This window comes from Rhamphochromis longiceps, linkage group LG8 (genome assembly GCF_057381845.1).
Source record: "Rhamphochromis longiceps isolate RC_006_pf linkage group LG8, R_longiceps_female_GT1.1, whole genome shotgun sequence".
NCBI lineage: Eukaryota > Metazoa > Chordata > Actinopteri > Cichliformes > Cichlidae > Rhamphochromis > Rhamphochromis longiceps.
This window is the reverse complement of record NC_140564.1, coordinates 2027614-2041908: the sequence shown is the minus strand read 5'-3', so window position 1 is coordinate 2041908 and position 14295 is coordinate 2027614. Positions and strand designations below refer to the sequence as shown.

Sequence of the window (14295 nt, the reverse complement as noted above, 5' to 3'; positions counted from 1 at the left end):
ACAGGCTTGTCTGCAGCCTCTGGTTAAAGAGAAAGTGCCTGAGAGCACATCATTTGTTGTGATATTGGCTCTGGGGGCATTAAAAAGTGTCCTAACATAACAGGTGAACTTCTCTCCAAAGCCCATAGCTTCCATCGCCTGAAATAGAAAGCTTGGCTCAATCCTGTCACATGCTTCATTAGCGTCCATGGAGATTGTTAGCAGGGGGTCTTGGTTTTTTTGAGCAGTGTTCAGTATATGGAGCAAACGTCGCACATTATCTGCTCCGTGCCTGTTTTTAATGAAGCCTGTTTGGTCAGTGTGTATTATCTTAGTCATGATGTCTTCCAATCTCAGTGCAATTACTTTAGATAATATTTTATAATCTGCATTTAAGAGGCTGAGGGGTCTGTAAGAGTCACATCTGTTTGTCCTTGCCCGGTTTCAGGAGTATTGTGATTGTTGCGATTTCCAATGATTCTGGTAATTTATTATTTTCTAAAGCTTCTTTAATCATATTTGTAAGTGGTGTCAATCATTTATTAGAGAAAGCCTTATAATAATCGACTGGGAATCTTATTAATTTGTAAACACTTGAGGGCTCGGAGAACCTCCATCTCAGACATATCTGCATCAAGCCGTTCTTTGTCCTCATTATGTAATTTAGGAAGAGTTATTCCATCTATAAATCTTTTTGCAGCAGTAAATGGCCTGTATTTACACTGAACAAAAATATAAACGCAACACTTTTGTTTTTGCTCCCATTCCTCATGGGATGGACTTAGAGACCTAAAATTCATTCCAGATACACAATATAACCATCCCTCCCAAACAGTGGTCACAAATCAGTCCAAATGTGTGGTAGTGGGCACATCTGCTATATTGAGATAATCCATCCCACCTCACAGGTGTGCCACATCAGGATGCTGATCTGACATCATGAGTAGTGCACAGGTGTACCTCAGACTGCCCACAACAAAAGGCCACCCTGGAATGTGCAGTTTTGTCTCACAGCAAAATGCCACAGATGCCACAAGCAATGAGGGAGCGTGCAATTGGCATGCTGACAGCAGGAATGTCAACCAGATCTGTCGCCCGTGCATTGAATGTTCATTTCTCAACCATAAGCCGTCTCCACAGGCGTTTCAGAGAATATGGCAGCACATCCAACCGGCCTCACAACCGCAGACCTCGTGTAACCACACCAGCCCAGGACCTCCACATCCAGCAGGTTCACCTCCAAGATCGTCTGAGACCAGCCACCCAGACAGCTGCTGGAACAATTGGTTTGCACAACCAAACAATTTCTGCACAAACTGTCAGAAACCGTCTCAGGGACGCTCAACTGCATGCCCGTCGTCCTCATCGGGGTCTTGACCTGACTCCAGCTCGTCGCCGTAACAGACTTGTGTGGGCAAATGCTCACATTCGATGGCGTCTGGCACGTTGGAGAGGTGTGCGCTTCACGGATGAATCATGGTTCACATTGTTCAGGGCAGATGGCAGCTGAGAATGTCCCAGTTCTTGCATGGCCAGCATACTCACCGGACATGTCACCCATTGAGCATGTTCGGGATGTGCTTGACCGGCGTATACGACAGCGTGTACCAGTTCCCACGACTATCCAACAACCTCGCACAGCCATTGAAGTGGAGTGGACCAACATTCCACAGGCCACAATTGACAATCTCAAATCAAATCAAATCAAATCACTTTTATTGTCACATCACATGTGCAGGTACATTGGTACAGCACATGTGAGTGAAATTCTTGTGTGCGAGCTTCACAAGCAACAGAGTTGTGCAAAATACAATAATGTAAACAAGCAAAATACAAGAATGGCTACATCTGAAACTAATAAATATATGTACAATATATAATAGTATATGCATTTCTGGATGTGTATACTAAATATTTTTCTACGTGTGTGTGTGTGTGTGTACACATATTTTACAAATTAAATAGAGTAAACAATAAATAAAATATATAAAAATATACAATTATACAAAATATACAATCTGATAGACTCCATGCGACGATGTGTTGCACTGCATGAGGCAAATGGTGGTCACACCAGATACTGACCGGTTCTGGGTCCCCAGACCCCCAATAGCGCAAAAAACTGCACATTCCAGGGTGGCCTTTTGTTGTGGGCAGTCTGAGGCACACCTGTGCACTACTCATGATGTCAGATCAGCATCCTGATGTGGCACACCTGTGAGGTGGGATGGATTATCTCAATATAGCAGATGTGCCCACTACCACACATTTGGACTGATTTGTGACCACTGTTTGGGAGGGATGGTTATATTGTGTATCTGGAATGAATTTTAGGTCTCTACGTCCATCCCATGGGGAATGGGAGCAGTAACAAAGGTGTTGCGTTTATATTTTTGTTCGGTGTATATAGCGCTTTACTAGTCCCTAAGGACCCCAAAGCACTTTACATATCCAGTCATCCACTCATTCACACACTGGTGATGGCAGCTACATTGTAGCCACAGCCACCCTGGGGCGCACTGACTGTCGACCCCTCGCTCAGATTTATACAAATCTTCATAGAACCGTTTAAACTCGGCCTTTATGGGCGCTGATTCATCAAGAAGTTTATCATCTTCTGTTGATATTGTCCGTATAAATTTATCAGATGTTTCTTTCTTAATTTGCCAGGCCAGTAGTTACTTGTTTTGTTTCCATATTCGTAGTAGTGATATTTAGTTCCTGCCATGGCTGCTTCCGCTCTGCTGGTGCATAAATTATCATATTGCATCCTTGTTTTTGTTAATGTATTGAGGTATTCTTCCTTTTTTGTAGCAATATATTCCTGCTCCAAGTTTTTAATGTCAATCTCCAATTTAGTTATCTTCTCTCTAACTTTTTTAACCTTATTGGCACCGTATGACATAACCAAACCTCTCATATAGACGTTGAGAGCTTCCCAGATATTGGCATGTGAAGAGGAATTTGAATTGGCATCTAGGAATATTTCAATATTAGTGTTCATATATGAAATAGTCTCGTAGCATGTAACTTTTAAACCTCCACCTGTGGGTTACAGGTTGTGACATGTTAGTAGCCCAGGAGAGTTTGATGGGATTATGGTCTGAAAAAGTAGCTGCTAAGTAGGAGCAATCTATCACTGTTGCCGTCATATGTTGTGGTACAAGAAACATCAATTCTAGAGCGTGTATTATGTACTGGTGAAAAAAGGAAGTCCCTCTGGCCTGGATGAAGGTTTCGCCACACATCAGTTATGCCTATATTAGAGCTGGGCGATATGAGATTTTTTCATATCACGATATGTTTTTTTCATTTCAGGCGATAACGATATCTATCACGATATCAGCCAAATAACTATATTTGTAAGATTTAAATGTGCCGTTGCTCACAAGTAAAATGTGAAATAATCAGCAGCTTGTTTTTATTTAAATATTTATTTCCCATAATAAGTTCAACAGAGTAGATGTACTTAAGGAACATGAGACTTTTTCAGATAGATAAAGGCAAATATTGCAAACTACACAAAAGGCAGCCGCTAAAGCGTTTAAGTTTCAAAATAGAACAAACGAAACAGACTAAATTGTCAATTCCACTTAGAAACAAAATATTAATTCTAAAAATAAATCTTAGTTTGTTTTACAGAATAACAGACAAAACTGACTAACTTTTGTCAATATCAAATAAACTGAGAACTAAAAGGAAATTCTCAATCTCTCCTTGTTGTATAGCTGAGCTTTTCAAACAGTTGTAACAGTTACTTTAGTCTGACAAAAGCCGAATGACGAATTAGCGCTTCCAGTCAGAGACTGAGGCTACGTCCACACGTACACGGGTGTTTTTGAAAACGGAGATTTTCCGTTTTCGTTTTAAAAATAATCCCGTCCACACATAAAGGCAGAAATGAAGGAAAACGCTGCTATGAACATGCCAAAGCAGCAGGTGGCGCTAGATTCCTAACCGTGCAGAAATGTTGGCCAATCAGAAGTCTAGAAGCCTCGGTGGGAAAAAGTAAACAAAGCTGGGGACAGTAACTGTGTATATGTAAGCATTTAAACACTGCAGAGAGTAGAATTAACAGTAACAGTATTGTAGAAATTCATTTCACCGAAACAATAACGTGGCGCACAGTGTGACGCATGCACCAGTTTATTGTATTTCCAGACTTGCTTTCGGCACAATTTACAGTGCACGCTACTCTGTTTTTTGTCAGACTTGAAATAGCCGAAATACCTTCACACTACGGAACTTCTATGGCTCTTCCGTTCGACAATCTCTCCGGCGTTGGAACCATCATCTGTTTTCTCTTCGGTCACGCTCGGTTGATTTTTCTAGTCGGCACACTCATTTCCTCCATTACGCGCTGGCTGCTTCCCAAACAAACACACGTGCGGCTTGGCACTTGTGCTGTACGTAACAAGTCACGCGACGTGACGCTGCGGCTGTGATTGGTTCGGCTCTGCGCTACTTAATTTGGATTGGCTGCTCTTTTTTTTTTTTTTTTTTTTTTTGAGGACAAGAGCAGCGAGGTCTATCGCGATAGCTTAATTTCTCTATCGAGTAAAAGTTATATCGCGATACATATCGTTATCGTTCTATCGCCCAGCTCTAGCCTATATCCTTCATAGCTTGGTTCAGTGCTGTTGCTGCCTTGGATAATAAAGATGTTTTGGGTGAGGACTGATCCAGAGAAGGATTTAGGACCAAATTAAAGTCTCCACCCACAATATACTGGCCCTCAATTGTAGCCAGTTTCATAATTAAGTTGTTAAAGAATAAAGGGTCGTCGTAGTTGGGCCCATATATATTTACCAAAGTTATCTTATTTCTGTTTATTTCACAATCTACAAGTAAGAATCTGCCATTTTTGTCCTTTTCAACTGAGTTTAGTTGAAAGTTCAGGTGTTTATTAATAAGCAGGGAGACGTCTCTTGCTTTGGAAGTATATGACGAGTAAAAAACATTGCCCACCCAGGTCTACGTAATTTTAAATGTTCAGCGTCTGTGAGGTGACTCTCCTGGATAAAAGCGACATCTACACTCTGCCTCTTTAAGGATGTCAGCATTTTCTTCCTCTTGATGGGTGAATTGATCCTCTAATATTCCAAGATATACAAGTTAGATGAACTGTAATTTTTTTATATGAATATCCTGGACGGGTAAGTGTCATGGTATTCAACTCTGGGGATTTCTGAACACATTCCTGCTTTCCTGAGTTTCAATGTGGTGAAGCTCTGCACATGGGTATAATAGTAAGATACGGCCTAGACCAGGGAGCTGTGTGAACAGTTGTGTGAGTAAAATGTTTGGTAAGAGACCAAACATAACCCCAAAACGTTAAAATAAAACCCCTGTAACAAAACCACATTAGGTAGGTGACAGTAGTGGAGGCCCAGGCAGCTGCTAAGGTTCAAACTTCCCATATGGAAAAGAAATAGTAAAAACTTAGGTGATTACTCATGAAAGTGGCCACTTTCTCATTACTTTCATATATTGTTTTAGTAAGTATCCAAAACATACAAGTTTCATTATATAATTTTTCAAGGGATCTTATATCTGTTTTCACTCTTATATGCTTTTCATACAAGTTTCACACAAGACAGATACAAACGTTATAAGATTTATATATATCGTTTCCATATGGGTTTAGCCACTCTCAGTGAAATATTTACAGCTAAGCACTGAATTTTACAGTCAGATATAGAACATAACTGTATAAGAGACAAATAAACTGGTTGATCAAGATGTGATCACACTCATCTAGTAGGGGGTTGATATCATGATCATAAATGCTCACAAAATCTGTACTTTTATGAATTCGTACACATTATTTTAACTGACTAACGAGCAATTATTTCTATTAGTTATCTAATACCGGATAAGTTGTATCTCCAATTCGTCTGAAAAATAGAGGATGGAGAGTTTCTATGTCAATGATTGATGTAGTCTTTTCTTCCTTCATGTCGCCCCCACCCCCAAAGTTAACAGTGGAGGGCTTCTCATCTGAGAGTACCTATAAGAGCGAATTGCTTTGTTGAAATCACATTAGATCACTTTAGTCTACTGACTCGGAAGATCTTTTAGAGAGCGTTGTGCTTCGGCAGGAGTGGGGAAAACTTTGATAGATCCCTGGTGCCTGATGCGAAGCTGAGCTGGGTACATCAGCGCATATTCGATCTCCTTCTCTCGCAGCCATTTTATCGACACGGTTATGTGCGTCTCTAATGTCGTCTTTGTTTGCGCTCCGTCTCCTCAACCTGCTCAGAAAGCGCATTGAGACAGGATTCAGTTTTCGTCAGGGTTGTTTGTATGTCGGCCGTTTTTTGTTTTTTTGTTTTTGTTTTTTTTGTCAGCGTGGTTCGTGAGGTCCTCTTTAGTTTCCTTGATAGCATTGAGTAGTTTGCTAATTGTCAGTTCCTCCTCCCCATCTGCCATATTTCTTGTTGCTGATATGTGCAGGTGCCCTGAAGTTTTAGCCGTTTTCTTTCGAGTGTCGTAAATTATAACTTGCCATACAGAAGTTTCCTTAGTAACTTTGCCTCTTGCTATGGTCCAGAATTATATGAGGGTAAGTCAGGATAAAGATAGATTCCTGGGCCTACAGCCGAGCTCATGAACACACGTCTGCTCTCTTCCGCTGTGAGCCATCTTTTAAAAAACAAATCGCTCCTCTGACTCTTAAATCACACGTTTGTTGTGAAGCTGTGTTCCCACACCAAAGCTCACCAAAACGCTGTAACGCGTAAATGATGTAGACAGAATAATACCGTGTCTCGTTATTTTATGACACATATTACATTTTTATGTAATATGGACTTATTTTTCAAGTCCATATTACACGTTGTGACATTCAGCCATGAAGCTAGCACACCAACACCTGCTGATAGCTGCGTGCTGTCATGTTATGTAATAGCACTACTGAGGGAGGTAAAGAGAGAAGCACAAAGGTCATTCTGTGTGCACGGCGTAATCCCAGCATTACTGTGAGGCTCTGAACACTCACAATGAGTTGCAGCACAGAGCCAGAATCCTGGCACCGTGCTCACAGCACAGAGCCACCTGTGCTAATTACTTAACATCTCCCATGTGCACAAAGTAAGAAATGTTTTTACGTAGAATTTAGTGCAGTTTGTAGTAACTTCCCAGCCACAGACCTTAGTAAGGCGTATTTGTTTGAGACACTGAGGACATGGGTTGCAGGCATCGGCGCACTCTGACGTGTCTGATGTGTCGATATGTATAAAATAGCAGTTAAATGCAGGTGTTCCCCACTCTGTCCAAGGGCAGTGCTGATGGACGATGGGGGTCAAAGGTAATGGTGGTTGCTCGGCAATGAAGGTGATTCTTTTTTTTAGCTATTTATTCTAATAAATTAACGTCATTATAAATGTAATCTGTAGTTTCATGTTGCAACACACGTGTCATGGCATGCATGGGTCTGCAGACAACCCTCATTTGTGCACAGACTTCAGCATGCTTTAAAGCAGACCTTCCCAAAGTGTGGGGCCCGCCCCCTGGGGGGGGGGGGGGGGGGGGGTGCGCAAAGCCATGGCAGGGGGGGCGCGGGATGAAAAGGGGGGGGGGACAAAACGCTTGGACACTGCTAGCACGGGCGCCTACAGAAACGCAAAGCAGGAGATGAAGCATCGCTGAATATGTTTCCAAACCAACTTCATTCTAAGCCAAAGACTAGAAGATATGGTGAAGCAAATCTGCCCTTTGATTTCACCTGCACAGGTGCCGAGGTAGGTCTCCCTGCAGGGTTGGTTTCCCTGCGTCGGGAGCAGCGCTGGGCTGTTTAAATCACGGACAAACAGGATCCCACATTCTTGATTTAGTTCACAAACACTTCTTGTAATGACTAACTACTCCTGACATTTTGGAGATATACATACTATACTATACTTTATACAGTAAAGTTACAGCGGGATACAAATAACATCAGGCTGATCCTGCCACGATTGTTCAAATCACAGACAAACAGGATCCCACAGCTGTTTATGTTTTTAAACCCATTTTGCACAGAGAGGCATTTTTTGAAAAATGTATTGATGCAATGTTGAACATTATTACTCAGGAAAAAAACTACAGGTAAAATAATCACACTGCCTTTGTAAATGGAGGGACAGTAACTGCGTGTAAAACCTGCAGACAGTCAGATTAACAGTATTTGGTCTCTATCTGCCATTCTGCGATTCATCTCCTGTAAACAATAACGTGGCCACAGCGTGATGTGAATAAAGGCGCATACCTTTGACGTTGCGTGATGAACTCTGTATTCCTCGTCCACACGGAAACGCAAAAAAGGATTTTTTTAAAAAAACCTCCATTTTCGGTGATTCAAAACATCGTTTACGTGGACGAAACAGCTGCGTGTTCAAAAATACCCGTGTAGGTGCGGACGCAGCGTAAAAGAGTTGGTAGTTTATTTTATTACTACCTGTCATTTATTGCAGTTTACTTTTATTTGCTTAATTGTTTACTACATGTTTGAGGTGTGAAATAAACCGCAATGGAGCAAAATATGGGCGTGTGTGGTTGGAGGATGTGTGCGTGCGCACGTGCAGGCGGGGGGCGCGAACATTTTTCTTGAAAAGAAAGGGGGGCGCAGCAAAAAAGGTTTGGGAACCACTGCTTTAAAGTGTGCGTGCGTGCGCTTTTGTGAAAAGCTGCCTCAATCCATCATCATGATTCAAGGATACGAGGATTTTTATTATAATTTCAGCACACGTGCTCACACAAGGTGAAACACTCTCTGTTTAGAAGCCAAAACGAATGAGAACACAACCGAGCGAAATCAAAGAATAAAAGTATATTTACAGTGTAAACTACGTGTAAATAAAAGAGTTGGAGCAACAAGCTGACGGACACGTAGCTCTGGGTTTGTTTTGTTTTGTTTTTGTGATTCTTGCGTGGTCTGGGCCTGGTGTGAATTTGATTGGACATCCGCTCCTGGGAAGATTGTGTTTGTATTAGCACACACCCTGATGCTCTAGACCAGCATACGTCCAAATCTTCTGCTTTTGTCGAGGTGCTCACACTTTCTGGTCATCACTTAATCACGCACATTTGATTAGCAGCACCTGGTTGCTACTTGTTCTCTTACTTCCTAAGTAAAAGTGGACTTTTCCATAGTTTTAGACTGGAGAGGTTTCCTTTTTAAGGCTGCAGAGACAATCAGGAAGCAGCATCATATCATTGGAAACATAAAGGTCATAAGCAGTGTGCATATGAACCCACTGAAGAAATGTGTTTTACACAGGAAAGCTTACCTGGACGCAACTTCACCTTCTGGCAGTGGTTTGATGGAGTAGTAGAGCTTATGAAGAAACACCTGAAGCCTCACTGGAATGATGGGTAATCACTTTTATTTATGTTCCTTCTGCGAGAATCTGGAATGAAGATTTGTCTTGCATGATAGATTGAAAAATGATCTCGACTGTCAGCTTTAAACGAGCTTTGTGCTGTAGCAGAGCTGGTGGGGTGAGGGCAGCACAGTGCACTTGTGACAGTGCACCGGTGGTGTTTTAGTGTGTAACTGTGTGTGTCCGCAGGGCCATTCTGGGCTTTGTAAACAAGCAGCAGGCACAGGACATGCTGATGTCCAAACCCAACGGCACTTTCCTGCTGCGGTTCAGCGACTCTGAGATTGGAGGCATCACCATCGCCTGGGTGGCAGAAAACCCCAACAAATCAGGTACGCAGTGGCTCTGCTTTCTGGCTCTGTTACATATACAATGCACTGCTGCCACACAAAACACACTTTCAAAAAGTCCACATGAAGCTTTTGCTCTGCTGGAGACACAGGTTGATCTTCTTCTGTCAGTCACAGCCTGTGAACTTGTCCTTGAGTGTCATGTCCACACAGAAACACTCAGCGTGGCACAAAGCCCACTGATGATTATGAGACGCTGTCTCTGCGTCCGTCCTTTTGCATGCGATCACTGCAATCCTCGGTTCTTTTGTGTAGGTGAGAGGCTGGTCTGGAATCTGCTGCCTTACACAACCAAGGACTTCTCTATTCGCTCGCTGGCTGACCGCATCAGTGACCTGAACCATCTCCTGTATCTGTATCCTGACCGGCCCAAAGACGAAGTCTTCGCCAAGTACTACACCCCCCCACTTTGTATGTGTCAGCTCATTTTTAACATCGACACTTCACTGTTACCATAACACATATCTACTGTTTTATTTTATCTTTTGTTTTGTTCTTACCAGCAAAAGCAGTTGATGGATATGTGAAACCACAGATCAAACAAGTCGTGCCAGAGTAAGTGTCTCTGTGTCAAACTGCCACAGGAAATCTGCTACCTTTGTGTCAGTTTGTCACTCCCACATGTGAAGCTTTGTATCTGCACCTTTTGTTTTCCTTATTTTTGTTGAGCAGGATTAAAATTTCAAGCAGAAAACGCTACGACCCAGCAGAGTATTTCTGTGTCAGTCATAACTTTACTAGCAGCTATAAAGATCGCTAACACTATAATTTAATGTAAAACTAATCTTCTTAAACGTTCCTTTAATGCATTACGTTACTTAACTAGGTTTAAATATAAGTTATAGTTCTGCACAGTGATAGTTAGGACATCATGTCTCCGTTTTCCTCACCTGCCTCCTCGCTCACTGACACCTCCGTGTTATTCCTGCCTACCTGAGGCTCTAACACATGAAACCGTGCAGAAACATCTTCATACCGTTACCGTTACTTGTTGTTAATTACCTCCAGTTTAGACATGTGTCCCTGCTGTTGCTGGGCAGCTGGCAACGAGACACTGATTACATTCACCTCGTATGAGAGTTTGTTGTTTAAGTGTCCAAGCCAAACAATGTTAGATCAAAAAAAGTTGCATTAACGGCAAAATGTGACCTTAGAGCACGGTTGTCATGTTCAACAGAAGCAAGAACAGCAACACCTGAAGTTCAGGATTTCCTCAGCAGCTCACCTCAGTATCAAACTTCTTACATTAACAGCGTCCACCACAGTAAATAGGATATATGCTGACAGCTGACTGACAGCCTGCACTCACTACAGGTGAACAGCAGCTACAGTAGCTGGATTGTAGTCTGCTGACATCTAGTGGTGAAAATGTACACTGCACCAGTAACATCACTGGTTTTCTAGCTTGGCGTTAGCTTGCTGGCTGTGAAGATGGTGGAAGAGAGTTGATGTGCAGCAGCTGTTTCTTAACCATGTTGTTCTCTCTCCGTTCTCCACTCGCTCTTTTTTTGCAGTCAAAATAAGAATAATGTTGATATCTGCACTCAAAACTTATAAACACTCAACTCAATATTATCTGAATATTAACCTGAATATAAATATATTAGTAATATAAATAAAAACGAATATCATTGTAAAATGTGCTCTTTTAGTAATGCTGCAGTAGGCTAAAGTGAAGTGTGGCATGTCTCTGATAGATTCACCACCCCGAACCCTGAACCCAGTGCAGGAGCTACTGCATTCATGGACCAGACTGCTTCTCCCTCTGTGACCCACCCCAACAACTTCAACGTCTACCCTCCCATGTAAGCAGCTTTCTTTTTGCACGTGTGCATATGTTTAATAAAACTCTTATAAACATGTGAAAACACAAAATTAGTCAGAATGCCTTTGACATTTGTGCTGTGCAGTAGTACTTCATAACCTTCATAAATCCAGGAAACGTTTTGTTCTTAAGTCAGATTCACCAAGAACACTGAGGTTTGGCAGCACAGCATGTACACATGATCATTGCTTCATGCAACAAAATTCTGTGGTAAAAATCATCATGCTGATATTTAAAACAATAATATTTATAATAGATATGTAATGGATATATTATACATGATCAATATTGGCATTCAGTAAATGCATCAGGGGAAAGCTGGTGCTCAGTATCATGTCCAAAGATATTGCAACATGCAGACTGGAGCAGCCTGGGATTGAACCAACAACCTGTGTGGCAGAACCAGGCTCTGGGAGGAGCGCCATCTACAGGAAGACGGGAGAAAGACACGCTGTGGAAAAGAGCCAGTGATTAATAATGGTGATGATTAAACGCAGAGTGGCATGTAACCACGTAGTGAGTGAAAAAGGTGACTGAAGAAGAAACAGCCTACGCATAATGCAGCATAACTCAGGCAGGAGTGGAAACTGGAAGCTGGTTCCACAGAAGAGGGGCCTGAAAACTGAAGGCTCTGCCTCCCATTCTACTTTTAAATACTCTAGGAACAACAAGTAGGCCTGCAGAGCGAGAGTGAAGTGCTCTAATAGGGTGATATGGTACTACAAGGTCATTAAGATAAGATGGGGCCTGATTATTTAAGACCTTGTATGTGAGGAGCAGGATTTTGAATTCTGGATTTAACAGGAAGCTAAAACAGGAGAAATCTGCTCTCTCTTTCTAGTCCCTGTCAGGACTCTTGCTGCAGCATTTTGGATTAGCTGAAGGCTTTTCAGTGAGTTTTTAGGACTTCCTGATAATAATGAATTACAGGCTGCAGCCTAGTCCAGACAGTTTGTAAACAATGCAAACTATCAATACTGGTTTTGGGTGTCTTTGTTGTCACTGCTTCATTCAGGAATGTAAACCATCCATGATGATGCTATAACATTGTTTTCCATTGACCATCTTCGCTGCTGTCCTGTCAGGGCTGACGGCATGTTGGATCCCGATGGGGACTTTGATCTCGAGGACACCATGGATGTGGCTCGTCATGTGGAGGAGCTGCTCCGCAGGCCTATGGCCAACCAGTGGAACAGCCAGCAGTCCTAAACCAGACACCCGCACCTGCGGCACACCCCGAGGTCATCTCCATCTGGAAACACTCACGCCTGCAAAACCACCTGGACTGCAACCAGTCCAGGTGGTCGGGCAGATCTGCGTCACATTTTGTTATTCAGGTTTCTCTTTAGCTGTGTCCAAAATGAGAATACACCTGGTGTCGAATCCTTGTCTACTCGCCCAAGACTTTTTAAAGAAGTAAAGTCAATGTTACTGCCATTCAACAAGCTTTAGATCCTCTCCTGCTTCCTGTAGTTTCTCACTGCTGCTGTCTGGAGGCAGTTTGCTTCAGTTGGATTTTTATTAAAGACTGAGACGGGTCGTTCTCAGCAGAAGCTTTGCCTTTGTATGCGCACGCTGAGCATCAGGAGACGTGCACGACACAGATAACACACAGCTTAAGTCCCTTTCAGACACGCACTCACTTTTCTGTTGCATTGTGATGTTAAGGGCCGGCTCATTTACAGTAACGTCTGAATCCACACGGGCACAGCTGGAGGAATGACTCTGTGTCCTGGACCTGTTTGTTGTTGCTCGCCTGTTTCTATTTTACAGTATGATTAGACTGATGCATTTCCCAATCAGGAAGCCTGAAGCTGTCTCACACACTGATCTCACTGTGGAGAAGTTCAGCTACACCTCACTGCGTGTCTGAAAGGGCCTTAATATCACTGTGAGGAGCTCTCTCTCCCAGTACACAGGCAGTACTGGTTACTGTGACGCATAGTTAACAAATGTATTCTTTTCTGTATTACAGAGATGATTTTCTTTATTATTGTCAAGAAAAATGAGAAGATTTCCAATCAAGACTTAAAGAAAGACGATGTAACTTATTCCAAATCTTGAGTAATAGCTTAAAGTAGAAAGGGACAGCCAGAAGGAAACAAACTTGTCTCCTAGTAAGGTACCTATTTATAATTAGCTCCTGAGCTTAGCTGTGGCCTAAGCTTGAGGACAGGTTTACCCTCCTAGGACCTGCCGTCCACATATGTGGACATCACATTTTGGGTTATCTAGACCAAAATATTGAATTGTGCTGTACAGGAGCCTGATATCTACTCACGAGGACATTATACTGCTACTAATCTATCAACATTTTAAACGAATATCCTCATATGTGGCTCTCATGTTTCTTAAAAACAAAAATAAGGTAAAAAAAAAAAAAAAAGAAATCTGGTAATTCTTTGGGGCCCGATCAATGTAAAAACAATGTGACCAAATATCAAAGAGAAATTAAAAATGCTGCTGTGGAAGAGTTCGGGTCTCACGAGGCTAAAGCTCCCTGTTGGCTCAGTGTGAGCCAGCGTCTGTGGGCCGCAGCTGTTTCAGTGTTTGGTTGAACCTGCAACAGCTGCTGTTTCTGTAACATGCTACACACCTGAGAGCAGCTGCAGACTGAACGTTAGTAAAGTGACCCTGTAGTGTGGGGTAGTTGTGGGGCTTGCTGGCACCGACTCTAAATTGTGAATGTCGATTGGTTTGTTGCATCTCTTCCCTCAGAGGTTACTTGGTCTTCCTCGAAGTCCTGACAATAAACTGTAAGAGGCGTGTTTAAAACATT

General features: G+C 42.4%; 1 protein-coding gene across 2 annotated transcripts in view; it reads left to right on the top strand.

Annotated features, from left to right (window-relative positions):
- The window catches only part of LOC146662870 (signal transducer and activator of transcription 5B-like), a 50381-nt gene extending 36985 nt beyond the window's left edge, over window positions 1–13396 (top strand). For both annotated transcript variants that reach the window (XM_085415439.1, XM_085415438.1), the window contains 6 exons: window positions 9239–9333; window positions 9531–9673; window positions 9947–10102; window positions 10195–10246; window positions 11389–11496; window positions 12602–13396. In XM_085415439.1, coding sequence (XP_085271565.1) covers window positions 9239–9333; window positions 9531–9673; window positions 9947–10102; window positions 10195–10246; window positions 11389–11496; window positions 12602–12725 — 678 coding nt within the window. In that variant the 3' untranslated portion in view covers window positions 12726–13396. The remainder of the gene's footprint in view (window positions 1–9238; window positions 9334–9530; window positions 9674–9946; window positions 10103–10194; window positions 10247–11388; window positions 11497–12601) is intronic.
- Window positions 13397–14295: the final 899 nt, after the last annotated feature.